This window comes from Telopea speciosissima, chromosome 9 (genome assembly GCF_018873765.1).
Source record: "Telopea speciosissima isolate NSW1024214 ecotype Mountain lineage chromosome 9, Tspe_v1, whole genome shotgun sequence".
NCBI classification, from domain to species: Eukaryota; Viridiplantae; Streptophyta; class Magnoliopsida; order Proteales; family Proteaceae; genus Telopea; species Telopea speciosissima.
Window position 1 is genome coordinate 12,745,580 of NC_057924.1, and position 15,569 is coordinate 12,761,148.

The window sequence follows — 15,569 nt, forward strand, 5'->3', positions numbered from 1 at the left end:
AACGGTGGACGAGAAGAGAGAATGAAAGGTCCACATGTCAAAGAATTTGAAAGGTTTGGGACCGAAGGAAACATAGGCCTGGATAAGAATGTGACAAGGGCTATGGTCAGAGATACCAGAGAGAAGAAAATTGGTAGAGGAGAGGGGAAAAGAGGTAAGCCAGGCCTCATTAGAGAGGAAGCGGTCTAGCTTGCAGGCAATACGGTCAGATCCTACCCTACGGTTGTGCTAGGTAAGAGGGGAGCCAGACCATCTAAGGTCGTCAACAGCAAGATCTTCAATGCAGTTATTGAAGGCATTAACCGAGAGAGGGTCAATTGGCCTCCCACCCAATTTCTCAGTTTGGGAGCGGACCACATTGAAATCGCCCCCAATACCCCAAGGAGTAGTGTCCAGACCAGCCTTGATGAGAGAAAGGTCGGCCCACAGAGGTAAGCGATCAATAGCCTGGTTACAAGCGTAGACAACTGAGAGGAAGAAAGAGGAGGGGGAGTTGGGAAAGGAGAAGCGGAGATGGAGGAGTTGGGAGGAGGAGTAGGAAAGAGAGACATGGAGCTTGGTAGGGTCCCAGAGAAACCAAATACGACCATTAGGGGAGTGGTTGTAGTTGGAGAGCAAGGACCAAGAAGGGGCAATGGAGGAAGCAATGCGGGAAGCATTCTCCTGGAGCACACGGGTTTTAAGAAGAGCATAGAAGGAGGAGTTAGTGGATTTTATGAGGGATCTGATGTCCTGGTGTTTGGCCAGAGAATTTAGACCCCTGACGTTCCAGAAGAAACCGGAAGACATGACACCTACAGGGAGGGGGGCAGGGACCTGGAGGGAGGGGTGCTCCTATACAGACGGCGGAAATAGGAGATAGCCGGATTGCGAACATACGGGCGGCAAGGGGAGAGGATTAAAGAGGGGAGAGGGGTCAGAGGTAGACGGCAAGGAGGAGGGGAGGGGGGATGGGTGGAAGCAATAGAGGGTGCCTCAAAAGAGGACGCAGAAATGGACCGGGTAAGGGAGGGAGAAGGAGGATTGGGAAAGTGTTTGTGGTAGAGATGGGCCGGGGGGGAATAATAGGGAGGTTATAAGTAAAGAAAGAATGGGCTTGGGCTAGGGTGTGGGGTTGGGTAAGGTTTGGGTCAAGAGAGGTGGCCTGGGAATTTAAAGGGAGAGGGGTGGGTTGAGATGGGCCAAGAAGGGGGCCAGGGGGAGTGGGCCTGGTTGAAGGGATGGGCCGGTTATGGTTGGGACAAGGCAGTCTGATGGGCCTGGGATTTGGAAGAAGAGGGGGTAAAAGAGGGAGAAGATTAGGAAGGGGGGTGGGGTGTTTTAAAAGGTAAAGACAAGGGGGGGGGTCAAACCTTTCCATAGAAGAGGAAGGATTAACACGAGAATGGCAATGGTCGGAGGAGCGAAGCAGGGCAGCGCCTGTGGCAGCGACAGGAGGAGCTTGCGATCTGGTACTGCTATCGGTCATACGCAAGGACGAGGGAGACAAAGTGTCTCTTCCAAGGTCACGGCTTGCAGCAGTCTTGGACTGGGTGTTGATTGGTTGGGCCACCGCAGGTGCATGAGCAGGGTCATGGCAATCGACGACAGGAGCAGGAGCATTGTCCTCGGTTGCTGGGACATGGAGCTCCACCATACAGGGAGGAGAGCTAGCGGTGCGATTTGAATTCGGTTGGCATCGAATGCGCTGACGGCGACGGCGAATGGGACGATGACGACGAACGGGCTCTCTACCTCGATTGAGAGCTCTTGGAGAGCCATCCAGGTTCAGAGAGGCGAGATTAGCAGCAGGGGAAAGCACTTGAGCTGCAGCAGTTGGAGTAAGCGTGGGTGTCGAAGCAGCAGGGATGAACCCTGGGTCAGTTGCGGGAGTGCTAGAGTCAAGTTCCTTCAGTGTTTCAGGGGACTGAGATGGATCGAGAGCAGCTTTGGCCAGGGGCAGAGAGGTAGCACAGTCCTTGGAGTTATGACCAAAATTTTTGCAGTGGGAGCAGTGTGGAGGAATCCACTCGTATCTGGCTGGTTGCTCAAAGTAAAAACCTTCTTCTTCCTTGATGGTGATGGAAGAGGGAGGGGGAGCATCTGCCGAGATATCGATGCAGATTCTAGCATAGGATAGATGATCCATCTTAAGGGTTTGGGAGTCAGCACGAAGAGGTATTCCAAGCACAGACGCTATACGGCCAAGGCAGCCTTGACTCCAATAGTGAAGGGGGAGACCAGGTAACGTGATCCACAAGGGAATAGAGCTGAGGTCGACCCTGTGGAGAAGAAGATGGGGTTTCCATTGACATAGAAAGATGGGCTTAGAGCCAACCATCCATGGCGCTCCATCGAGAGCTCGAGCCTTAGTTTCATCTGAAAAAAATTTGAAGATGAAGACACCATTGTCAAGAAGAGTAGTGTCTAACGAACCAGCAGCCTTCAATTGCTTAGAGAGGGAGGCTTTGACGATGTTGTAAGAGGGCCTAGCGCCAAGGAAATGTCCAACCAAGCAGGATTCCCATTTGGGGATTTCGGGAAGCAGAATGGAGTTCGGACAGAGGGCATAGGGGACACCATTGTCAAGGGAAGGTTTGACAAAAGGTAGAGAGGAGTCAGAGATGGGGGAAGGGTGGGAGAACAAGGAGGACCACTGGAGTGGTTTCGCTGGGACAGAAGGGGGAGGGTTGGGTGGGGAGGTGGAAGGGGGAGATGGAGGGGTGGCGATGGTTGGGAGAGAAGGAGAGGGGAGGTGGAGGGTGCAGCGGTGGTGGTGGAGCTGACGAGAGTTGCTGGAGGGGGTGAGGAGGGTAACCGAGGGGGGGGGGGGGGGAGAGGGGAGGGGTTCATGTCAGAGCATTGATCCCCCTCTTTTTAACTTATCATGAATTCTCAATTAAAATTGGGTTACATCAGGGATTCCCTTACAGTTATTAGAATGCATGTTTAAATTCATCATTGGATATCTGCACTTGATCAGGAAGGTCAGGTCCCTTAAAGGGGAAGGGGATTTCCCTTCTCTTGGAGAATGAGATCTGCCAATTCCATTGTTGACGACTCACCTTTTTTCTTTGTTATTTTTTTTGGGGGGTGGGGGGTGTTCATAGGGATTTTTGTACATGGGTGCTTATCCGGCTGTGTAGACCCTTGCGTGGGTCTGTGAGGCTTCGGCTTGCCTTGTTGCTGTTGTATACTTGGCCCTTCTAGAGGTTGAGTGCCAAAACTGCATCAGTTCAAGAATGTCTAATGGAAATGTCCGACAAACCCAAAACATCCTCTTATAGTACTTTGGAGCTGAATTTTGTACTTTTTTATATAGCTCATAGTGCTGAGCAAGTCTTATTTTCTTTTCGTTGTTGTTAAATGATGTTACTGCAATTGTGTTTCCAGGTGGTCAAAGTGGAACAGCAAATTCCACTGGCAACTCCCAGATGCAAGCTTGGGTGCAAGGTGCTATTGCTAAAATTAGTAGCACTGCCGATGGAGTTTCCTATTCAACACCAAATCCTATAACTGGTCCATCTCCATTTACACCAATTAGTATTAATACAGGAACCTTTCCAGGGACACCTGCTGTCAGGCTAATTGGAGACTGCCATTTCCTGCATAGATTATGCCAACTGTTGCTTTTCTGTTTTTTCTTCCGGCGAAGACAGCTCCGCTATAGTGGTGGTGCACAGAGAAACCCCGACTCTAATACACAGAAACTTCAGCCTACTGCTCCTGGTAAAGTGGAGGAGATGAACACTGTTTCGGCTAGACCAGTGTCAAGTGGACAAATTGCTTCTGGACCAAAAGGAGTGGAAGAAGGTCCAGCAAGCCGGACACAAAGAATAGGTTCTGGAAATGCTGGTCAGGGATACACATTTGAGGAGGTAAAGAAGTGACATTTCCTCTCTTTAATTTTTTATGAGGAGTCTCTACTTACAGGGCTTACAGATTTTAAAAAAAAAAAAGGTTAATGAAAAAGCTAATTTCTATTAGTTTAGTTTATTTTAGCTTTTGTAAAATTTTTGTTTTCAATTTCTTTAATTTAGCATAAACTGTTTAGATTACCATTGACAACTGAAAACAGATAGAGATTATTATGGTAGCTTTTGTTGTTGAAGAGTGAACAATGGAGTTTACAGCTCTCAGGATCTGTGTTACTGTCTTGCAGGTAAAAGTCCTTTTCCTCATATTGATGGATCTCTGTCGGCGAACAGCAGGTTTGGCACATCCGCTGCCAGTTTCTCAGGTTGGGGGTGGCAATATCCAGATCCGTTTGCATTATATTGATGGGAACTACACCGTCTTACCAGAAGTCGTAGAAGCATCCCTTGGTCCACATATGCAGGTATTTTTACTTGTCTGGTTGTGAAGACTGGTAGCCAAGAGAAAATATGTCATCTATGGTCTTAACCTGGCTTTGGTCCATTTCTTTGCTAAAAGCTCCACCATGGATAATTGCCTCAGACCTTTTGGATAATAAGTCAAAGATGGATATGTCTTCACTGTACCATGCAGGTGACTAACATCCAGGGGGGTTTGGGGGAGGAAGGGGGCTGTTGAATTTTACTGTCAAAGAAACTTTCTTTTTTGTTTTTTTTTTTGGGGGGGGGGGGGTGGAAGGTGTCACTGTACCATATTAGTGTCATGGAGTTAAGCATACCGTTGCGGCTGTATCATGCTGGCAGGAAGGCAATTTTCCCTATAATCCTGTTCTGGCCCTAGTGGCCTAATGTTCCTTAAGATTTGATAAGTAGAATTATTTTCTTGAGGCATCTTTTTAGTTTTCCTGGAATACTTCTCATGATGCAGAATATGCCTCGTCCTCGAGGTGCGGATGCGGCTGGTTTGTTACTTCGTGAGTTAGAACTGCACCCTCCAGCTGAAGAGTGGCATAGACGTAATATGTTTGGTGGTCCCTGGTCTGATCCTGAGGATTTGGGTGCTGTGGATGAAACTTGCAAGCTGAGCAATTCTTCTGATCTGTTCGAGTTTAGTTCATCAGAAGATTGTGATAGTTATTATGGAGCCCATGGCCTCTGGCCTAGGAAGCGCAGACTGTCAGAAAGAGATGCATCTTTTGGCTTGAAAACTTCTGTGGGTCTGGGAACATATCTTGGAATTATGGGATCGCGAAGAGATGTTGTTACGGCTGTGTGGAAAGCCGGTCTTGAAGGTGTTTGGTACAAGGTTTGATCCAAGCTCTATTTTTCTTCTTTCAAATTTAATACTCACAATAAAAGATATTTCAGTGCTATAGTTGGTAAAAAGTATATACGAGTAAATGTATCTGTGACTTCGAGTAAATTCCGAAGATGGATGCAAAATAGATTTCATGTCCTAGGTTATCCACCAATTGCTGCTCAAGTCCTTCCTATTTTGGCCTTCAAATCCCTTGCTTGTGGAGGAACAATGAAATATAAATAACAACCAGTGTCCTAACATAATCTATTTCTGTCTCCCCTTTTTATCTCCGAGACATCTTTTAGTTCTTTCTTCCCCATTGGGGATTAAGTTTTAATTCCTTTGAAGAAGACTGCATACTTAGCAATTTATTAAAACACAAATTTGACTTAACTAGAAAATTCCAAGGTAAAATTTATGATAATGGGGGAATCTTGTGTCGTGTGCTGGGGACGTGTTGGATGAATTAGATGTTGGTTCCATCTTGGGAATTTCCAAGTCAGAAGCTTAACTGATTCTGAGGGCTATAAATCATCAATGTACTAAATTCTTTTGAATAAACAGAGTTCTGATGAACATTTTTGAAAAGAGAGTTGTAGATTGGATGATTTGGGATGGCTTTAAGTTTCAACACAAGGAGTGTATGTGCACGCAAATGAATGTATGCTCCATTTGTGATAAACTGACGCAACAATCCAATATTTGTTAGTGCATCTCCAGTGTATGTTGATGATTCCTTCAGATTATGCAAATGCGCTTTAGTATTTGATGCCAATAGTCTCTTTAACACTTGGTAATGTTTGATTTTACGTGATTTCTTGTATTTGCATATCGAGGAAAAAGCTTGGATGCTGAGTGGACTCCAGAATTCAGCTAAGTCTTCTGGTTTGGGAGGCTCTCAGTTTCTGGTTTACTCATACAGATGACCTGTTATTAGATGCTGTTCAACAGGCCGCACCTGGGAATTCCCTGAGAACAAGTTCTAAATTTCAAATCCAGTTAGATGATCATATTGTTATACCTTGTAGAGGGGCTTTGATGTGGGCCATTATCCTGCAGGGTCTGCTCCTGTCTGGTTCAAACCCTTGCCATGACATGAGAGGGTAACTCCTGAAGCAAGGTTTTGTGTATTTGACCATTGAAGAGATGCCATGGCTTGGTGGCAGAATCTTACATGGAGATCTCTAGGTCCTCTACTGGATCATTGTTGTAGGATGCCTTTTAGTACACCGATTCAATTATCTGCATTTTTTGTTTTTGGTCTAATTAGAGAGCTCCTAAAAGTAGTTGAGATCTTGGATGAACAACTAAAACCATGCTCCCAATAACCTGCTACATTGTATGACTTTGTTAGGGCATTGTCTTCTTCTGTTGCCATCATTAATCATTTTCTTGTTTTATTTTGCATGTGTTCTCAAGTATTTATAAATGATTTTGTTGATGCAGTGCATAAGATGTTTGCGGCAAACTTCAGCATTTACTTCTCCTGACAATAGCAACCCTCCTAACCAGAATGACCGGGAGGCATGGTGGATAAGCCGCTGGTCTTATGGTTGCCCAATGTGTGGTGGAACATGGGTTCGAGTTGTATAGAATAACTACATGCACTGATTCAGCCATTAGGTGAATATCTAACTATTTCCACTTTGCATTTAAGCAAAATGTCCAACTCATACCATGATATAACCAATGATGAGCACAGCATTACACATGTAGAGGAAATAGGGTTTAGATCTTCCTTTGTGAAAATTGATCAAGGCTGATGATTGGATCCACTCTACAAGGGGGCATCAATGGGTTTGCGTCACCATATTGTATTTTGATCCATCTTGTCCTTTTGCCCTAATAAGTCAGTTCACTGACATGGATAATCCCTAACTACCAAAACTGGATTGGTTTGTTGATATGATTTTCCATTCATTTCCTAGTTCTCTTCCTAACAAATAAGGGAGCCACTTATCTTACCATGTTAAGATTTTAGCCAAGAATGCCTCTGTGAATCTTTAGTGCACCGAATTCTTTTGTTCTTCTTCAATGCGAGGCTGCTAATGGGATTCTTATACCTAATTGCAGATCAATTCTTCATTTACTATTGCATGAAACTTGGCCTGAGGATGGTTCTTACAGGTTACCTCCTTGGTGGTTGCTGATCCAATTTACTTTAAAATCCTGGGCATTATCATGTTGGAACAGTGCCTTCGCTACATGGGGGGAGAGATCAAATGCAAGAATTGTTGGAACAGAAATGTTTCACCATGTTTGGATCGAAGTCCAAACATGAATCCAGCTAGCATTAGCCTATGAGCTTGGTGTTAGTTGTTGCCTTCCTGATCCTCAAGGCTTTCTTTTTAAGCTGTCCACTACATATTTATCACGGCTTAAAACCAGAGTTCATCCAGGAGCCACGAATCTCAAGGATTTTCGTAATGCCCTCTTTTGCGACTCCATGTACATAGTTGTCAAGGCGTCACCTAGGGCAGGTGCCTAGGCATCCAGGCTCTCTCTTCGGTCGAAGGCGATGGCACATCTTGTTGACACTTGATGAATTTATGTTTATTGCTTTGTTTTTCAATGAATATTTTTATATTATATCTTATAATTTGCTTATTATATGTTGATTTTCCCAAATTAGGTCATCACTAGCATAATATATCATATTGCATTGCTTAAAGCATATAAAATTATCATTGCTATATTACATATAGATATTGATTGCCTAGGCAACGGTTAGGCAGGCTCCTTTGGTTGTCTAGGCGCCCCTCATATGCCTTGGATTGCCTAGTTGCCTTGACAACTATGTCCATGTATGTGGTTGATGTACGAAGGAAGGAAGAAATATAAATGAAAGGAGTAAAAAGAAACTGGGAGGTGCTCAAAGACTTCAAATCTGCAGAGTGCAGCTTGTAGCAGTAAATACAAAGGCTCTTTTCCATAGGTTTGTGATCCATGCTATGGATGTCTGGAATATGATTGTGAGCATTTCGATTTAATTCTTTTGTTTGTTTTGTATACTCAGATTTGTACATTTGATCATTCGATCATTAAGTTTTAATAGAGGATTTTGAACTAATAAAGTCTTGACAGTTCAATAGGAATGAAATTCTCATCAATTATTGATGCCAATATTTGTTAATTTCATTAATTGTTGTCCAGTATTAGTAGGTGAAAATGTTGCTTGCAGGAGGCAGGAGGGCTTATGGCTGGTGACTAAGAAAGGGTAATATTCTGCTGCATGAGAATTAAGTTACTTGAGCTAATGACCATCCAATTCTTCCTCCCCTGTTCTATATGTTCTCCTCCCGTATCCTATATGTTGCGGTGATCATCTGTTAATTATTCTTCTCTTGGTTTTAGTCAAAGTATTCTGTTGGACTTGCATTAGCAGCTGAAAGTTCCAAAAACATAGAAGTTTCATCGAGTCTGAGATAATGATTCCAAAATCTATTGATGGATTTCAAGTCCTAACACAAGTCACTCTTACGAGTGCCCCAGCCAGAGATTCTGCACTAAGAATGGATTATCTATTGATTTTTGAAAAATTTACCTCTACTACGAAACGTTGCACCGTGCTCAAGTATCGGTATTGGCCTCAATATGGAATGGTCGATCTATGACTGATATTTGAAACCATGACTTCAAGGTAGTTTTTGAATACTCACGATTTCCGATCGGGGCTTTCACAGCAGGGAATATTACATCCATCGTCTGAAGTCTAAACATGATAAACCCTCTCCTCAAGGAAGTAAGGAAGAAAAGCAGCCATAGTGAAACTATTTTCCAACCCATTTCTCAAAATACCTGAGTCTGTCCAGCTCTCTAAATGCTTGATGCCCTTGTCACTGGTCAGCTGCATTTTTTGGTACCTTGTTCAATTGTTTTGGCGTCTGCTTTAATTGGACAACCTAAATAACCATAATCATGCGAAACTAAAGTGTGATTGTTTTCAAGCATATACTAGAGGCTCAACCTGCTTCTTGAGAAGCTTGCAAAAACTCCAATCAGTGAAGATAAGTGTATGACGGTATGACCATCTGTTGGTTTTAATTGGACCAAGTCGTGCACAGACGAGTCACAAGAGACCTTATAAGTAGGAGAATGGAGATGAGTATGAGTAGCAGTCCAAAGGGAAATTAAACTAATTAAATGTGTAGGGTTAGGGTTTTTTGAGCCACAAAGAATGGAATTTCTTTTAAACCATAAGAACATAACAATGGAAGTTTGGAACCCAAAATTAAAAAAGAATTCAAATCCAATTTTGAAAAATCTTTATTGGAATATAGTTGCAAAATGAGAACTTTAAAAGAAGCCACAAAAAACTCAGGTCGTAGCCCAAGGAGGTAGCAGCTGTCCAAATTCGTTTAGAAAAAGAACAACTGAAAAAAAATGTCAAATTGACTCATGATGTGTTGTGCACAAGGGTCATAAAACATCAATAGAGAGAAAACGAAGAAGGAAGTCTTTGGTAAGTTTACCATTATGTACACACTACCAAAGAAACTTTGTAAATTTATGACTACGTTTAAGGCTGTGTTTGGTATACATTCTTGGAATGCATTTTAGGTCGATTTCGCATTCTCGGATGGTAATAATAGTTGCTTTAATTGTTGAAGATTGCGAAATTGACCTAGAATGCATTCTAAGAATGAATACCAAACAGAGCCTAAGCTTCCAATTCAAGCGCTAAGGAAAAGAATGGGAAGAGGAGGCAGATTTAGGGGTACCGGAGCTGAGGTAGGAGGCAGTAATTTTAGTAGTCAACACACTCGATTTGGGAAAAGACAAAAAAACTTATCCAAGAACTCAAAGAGATGATGTAAGAGTCAAATATCATGGACAACAAGTATAAGACTAGAAACAATAAATAAATAGTAAATACAAGACTTATCTGATTGGTATGACAAATAGTATCGCACCGCATCAACAATACACGTCCTCTTGTGTAATCCGAACAATAAATGGTAGAGTTGAGTCGCATCAAACAATGCTCTCCTTAAGGTTTTAGATGCCCCAATTCTGCAATCTGGGTTGACCATGCATCTATACCCCCAAGATAAAACAACTCTCTAATCATATAGGTTGCAGTTTCAAATGTGATTACAAAGGGCGTCCAAAGGCTTTATTCACTAATTCATCGACACTGACCGACTACGGTGGGGAAGAAAAAAAATGTATTTCAAAAAAAATTGTTAGAGAATGAGCAAGACCTCCTCTCTTTATATAGGAGAGGAAGAGACACCCCTAAGGGATGTCTCCAAGAGATATGTCCCAACTCATGTCTTTTCCCATAAGGCTTGTTTGTTAGCCACTCAAACAAGTCTTCCAATAGGCACCAATTGGTTATTTAGGTGTCTATTAGGAAAGCACTCAACCTTCCAACAAAATCGTATTTTGAATCTTTAATTTTAAAACATTTAAAAATCCAACAGATGAATCGAATTTTTTTCAATATGGTTTTGACAATATGATTGGGACTAAGGAACGAAACAATGACAAATTCCAATTGTGAGATGAATCAAGAAGTTGTGACTTGACCAGGAATCCTAAAATCAGGTAATGTAGGAATCCAAGGATCAGTCCAGATAGTAATGTGAGAGCCATTACCAATTCTCAAGTAAATCATCGTACGAAATTCAGGTGAGAGACCTAAATACCCCTCCAAAAAATTTGAACACAGTCTTGGCTTAGGTGCCAAGAGGAAAGTTGTGAACCTAAAATATTTTGATTGAAGTAACTGAACCCAAATTTTAGACAGATTAGTTAAGATTCTCCAGCTTAACTTCAAAAGCAATGCATTATTATGAATCCAGCCCATCGGATACCTATCCCCCCCCCCCCCAAAAGACTTAGGTTTACAAATATTCATTCAAGAAATGGGAAGGAATTTGTGTTGGTCCAGAGAAAGACCCCACCAAAACCGGCATTGAACAGAATCAAGTTCCTTACAAATTGATTTTGGCAATTTGAAAACAGACATCTGATATGTAGGAATCAAATTTAAAATAGATTTAATGAGGACAATCCTACCAACAACAACAACAACCAACTCAACCTTATCATAACTTAATGGGATCGACTACATAGATCAAACAAAACAAAGCAAAACTGAGGTCTAAGCAAAGGGGGGGGGGGGATGGAGAAATGGGAAAAGAGGGATGGGGGATAAGATGAGTAATGAAGAAAAAAAAGGTGGAAAGTAAAAGAAAAATGAATGATGAAAGATGAAAGTAAAGGGAAAGAGGCACAGCCCAGTAAGTCATGAGAATCTCAGCTAGATGGGATCTACTACATGGATCCTTATCCTCCAATAAGTTCTATCCGAGGTCATATTAGATACAAGAGTACAAGACCTAAACTATGCATGTCTTTCTTCACAACTTCTCCTATTGTCATTTTAGGTCTGCCCTTAGTTCTTTTAGCTCATTCAATCAAGATCAGATCACTCATCCTTATTGGGGTGTCTTTAGATCTCGTTTGAACATGATCATACCACCTCAAACGACTCTCTCAAAGCTTGTCATTGATTGGGGCGATTCCCAAGTCAGCTCTAATATGATCATTCCTTACTTTATCCTTCCTAGTTTTTTCGTACATCCTCATCTCAGGTACATATATCTTCTCAATATGACACTTCTCAACTGTCCAACATTCTGCCCCATGCATCATAGCCGATCGAGTAAAAGTAGGAGGATGGGTTGGGCTGGTGTGAGTCAGGAGAGGCGATGGGAGACCCAGGAGCGATGGAGCGAGGGCACAAGGGGAGTGTTGAGAAATGGACCCAGTTGGGGGGGTTGAAGGGACTAGCCTAGGAAAGGAGTTGATCAAATGTGCTTGGGGAAGGATGAGGCTCATTAATGCAGATTCATCATCGAAATGGGCTTAATTCTTTAGAAATAAGTCTAGGGTTGAGATATATATATGTGGGCTTTTGATCCCCAAGGGTTTTTTATGTAATAGACCACTTTTATGGGCCTAAAGTTGAAGTACATGAGTTGCATACGGGATTAGCCCTATACTAAGTTTATTTTCATGTTTTTAATGTTTTAAATTGAACAGATCCAAAGCTGGTTTGAACCAGTGGTTCAATTTAAGTGATTTTATTAGTTTTTCTTTTAGTTATTTATTTGGGCTGGATTATGACTCTATTTTGAGTTTATTTCAGTTTCCTAGTCAGTTTAAGTTAGCTAATAGGTTAAGGATTAGGTTAGGCCTTTCCTTTTTAGTGTCAAAGTCTATTTTTGAGTCTTCTATATAACTTTATAAGGGAGGCCAGCATTTAATACGAATTTGATTAATTTTTAAAAATTAAAGGAATATGACGGTCCCACAACACTCCAGACGTACCTCTTCACTTCATCATCCCACTTTAATTCTTTGTGATACACCATCTTCTATATCATCGTCTTTATTTATGATTGGCCCTAGATATCTAAAATAGTCGCTTTGTGGTATCTCTCTTTCCACATCGCACTATATTAGTGACCATCATAGTATGACAAAAATTACATATCATATACTCTGTCTTCATTCTACTAATCTTAAAGTCTCTTATTTCCGAAGTTGATCTCCATCACTCCTAACTTAGCGTTAATTACTATAAGAGACAAAGAATTCATTTTCCATTGATAAGGTTCGGGGTTCAGATTTCATACGCTAAACAAGAGATGAAAAATTCCAAACTTTGGAACGGCTCATTAGAATTTTTAGAGTCTAAATATAGAGAATTTGAAGTTAATTGCGGAAATCGAGGACGTGGAGGATTTGTTGAAAGATAAGAGGATTACAATTTCAACTAAAATGTACATAAGTCTTGTCAATATTAATTTGTCGGTCAAATACATCAAACAATTGAAGAATAAATTTAAGAGCAAGGGTGACTTTTTTACAAGAGCCACACAAAAGATAAACCAATCATCTGCAAAAAACAAATGGGAAATTCTAGGGGGTGATCGAGCAACCTTTACACCCCGAAAAAGACCTTCATCCTCTGCCATAGAAAGCACATGAGATAAATCCTCCATTATAAAAAGAAAGAGAAAAAGTGACAAGGGATCCCCTTGTCAAAGGCCCCTAGAAAGCAAAAAATAAAATAAAATAGTAAGAATTACTGTTCAACGTAATATAATAGGTGCAAGTTGTCATACAGATAGAGATTAAATCATAGGACTATAACAAAAACCAATAGATTCTATGACAGTTCTAATAAAGCCCTCAGTCACCTCTATCATAAGCTTTAGACATGTCAATCTTAAGAGCAACATAGTACAATTTTTATTTTTTATGATTTATAAAATGAAAAATCTCATGGGCCATGATGATGTTATCATAATTTTTTCGCTCTTGAACAAAAGCACTTTGAACAAGAGAAATAAAACGAGACATGACGGAATTTTTTATGGTTTAAAAAAGAGAAAATTATTTGGACCCCCCCTAGACTATTGCCCGTTTTCTTACTATCCCTCCATTTTTAAACAATTACTTGAACACCCCCTACATTTTACCATTTCATTCAAGTAGGTCATGTCCGTTAGTTTAGTGATGATGTCATCGGTTAATTTTTTTGTAATACGTAAACTACCCTTAAAAGGTATTAAAGTGATAGATTTACCCCCTCCTCCTTCTTAAACGTGAGGGCAGAGTTATGGATCTAACAACAACAAAAGCGAATTTGTTCACCAAAGATAAGATCTTTAAGATCTGCAAGTTGAACAACCCATCTAAACCGATTACCGTATAAATCACCAAGAAAAAAAAAGGGAACTTTCAGACATCTACAGAGACTGAAGAAAAACCAGATAAAAGAAGGGACCCCAAGAGGGAATTCAGAAAAGTAAAGGTTATTGAGTTAAAAATAAAAATTAGAAATAGAAGAAGTCACAAGGACGGTTTAGAACCCTAAAATTTTTCACAATCATGTAAGATCTCATTAAAACCACTGATAAAAGAAACATGCCCTTTCAGAAAGCTAAGAACATAAAATAAATGCATAAAAAAAAAAGAACGACCGAGTTTATTAGGAGGAGCATAAATACAAACCAAAGTCCAATTAAAATTTAACAGCCAAGTGGTGTGACCTATACCCGTTGAAGCATCAACCATTGACATACTAAGACACACACAAAGTATACCTGCAACAATAGGGACCTCTCAGGTGTGGAGACAAAAATAACTATTAAAGAGAATTGTCGCATAAACAATTGACGGTGATCCATACAAGATTCTCATAATGATCATGTCCAACACATCTACAATATGAATGCTCACATCTATATTATTGAATCATTCTGAGAAATATACAACGTGACAACCCTATGAACAATATATCGAATATTATCCCTAGTTGTGGATACTTTAAGGTATAATCTTAGAACAACATATCACACAAAATAATAAATGCAAAATTAATACCTTTAAATAGGGTTTGAGGAACACACATATCTAACAAATGCCCTTAGTTTTGCCCACCTTGTTGTTGATGCAGATTGCAGAGGGATTAAAATCCTCTACAGTGCGGGTATCCAACAATGCACTACATTACGGTCTTGAGAGCTTGACACTTGGAAGAAGCTTCATCCAACGGTGCGAACTCGATGCAAAACAGTTTTTTTTCTTCTTTCTTTTCAAGCTCGACATCGTTAGTTGTCGTATCTTCCACGTGTTGAGCTCTCAGCTCCGCATGGCAGTGCATCGTAAGATTAGGGCACAGCAGAGAATTTTTTTTTCCCATTGCTGAGCCTAGACCCTACCCTTGAGGAGGATCTGGGTATAGGTGTGGGTCGGGTCTGGAAGCTGGATTTCTCCCCAAAGGTTTCTTCATATTCAATCTGGGTCTTGAAGGCTGTAAGTTCAATTTCCCTCTTTCTATCGAAGGTTTTCATGGGCTCAGCCTGAAAGCTAAGAAGGAAGAACAAAGAACAAAGAATTGAGCACGAAAGTCTTTTTTCTGAAAAACCAAGCGACATGAGCAACAACAGTCGAGGAGAGTAGTTTTTTTCTCCTTCTGATACTCTGATTTTTCCAATCGAATTGAAACTTCAGATTTCAGAGAGAGAGAGAGATGAGCTCGACGCCTGGACCGCACTCTTTGGCCTTCAGGGTGATGCGGCTGTGCAGGCCATCATTTCATGTGGACAGTCCTCTCCGAGTCGACCCGCTCGATCTTTTCACAGGCGAGGACCTCTTTGACGACCCTATCGCTGCGTCTCAGCTTCCGCGACTCTTCCCTCAAAGTGGCAACCATAAAGCCGGCGAATCCGATCTAACCTATCGCAATCGATTTGAGCTTCAAAGTCCTACTGATGCCATGGGCCTCTCTGGCCTTCTCATCCTACCCCAAGCCTTTGGGTCTCTTTCTCTGTCTAGATATCTAATTTTCAATCTATTGCACTCTGATACTCATTGTCTCGCAATTATGAAAT

The 15,569-nt window shown here is 41.3% G+C and overlaps 2 protein-coding genes across 4 annotated transcripts in view; both read left to right on the forward strand.

Annotated features, from left to right (window-relative positions):
* Positions 1 to 7,394, forward strand: part of LOC122639926 (mediator of RNA polymerase II transcription subunit 16) — a 70,913-nt gene extending 63,519 nt beyond the window's left edge. Inside the window, exons 13-18 of one of the 2 annotated variants that reach the window (XM_043832973.1) lie at positions 3,373 to 3,780; positions 3,811 to 3,857; positions 4,142 to 4,318; positions 4,783 to 5,160; positions 6,601 to 6,777; positions 7,228 to 7,394. In XM_043832973.1, the coding sequence (XP_043688908.1) occupies positions 3,373 to 3,780; positions 3,811 to 3,857; positions 4,142 to 4,318; positions 4,783 to 5,160; positions 6,601 to 6,747 (1,157 nt within the window). In that variant the 3' untranslated portion in view covers positions 6,748 to 6,777; positions 7,228 to 7,394. Of the gene's footprint in view, positions 1 to 3,372; positions 3,858 to 4,141; positions 4,319 to 4,782; positions 5,161 to 6,600; positions 6,778 to 7,227 lie in introns of both variants that reach the window. The other variant, XM_043832971.1, reaches the window with a different exon arrangement.
* Positions 7,395 to 15,134: 7,740 nt separating this feature from the next.
* LOC122640404 (probable trafficking protein particle complex subunit 13 homolog) overlaps positions 15,135 to 15,569 on the forward strand; it is a 29,068-nt gene continuing 28,633 nt past the window's right edge. For both annotated transcript variants that reach the window (XM_043833578.1, XM_043833579.1), the window contains exon 1: positions 15,135 to 15,495. In XM_043833578.1, coding sequence (XP_043689513.1) covers positions 15,209 to 15,495 — 287 coding nt within the window. In that variant the 5' untranslated portion in view covers positions 15,135 to 15,208. The remainder of the gene's footprint in view (positions 15,496 to 15,569) is intronic.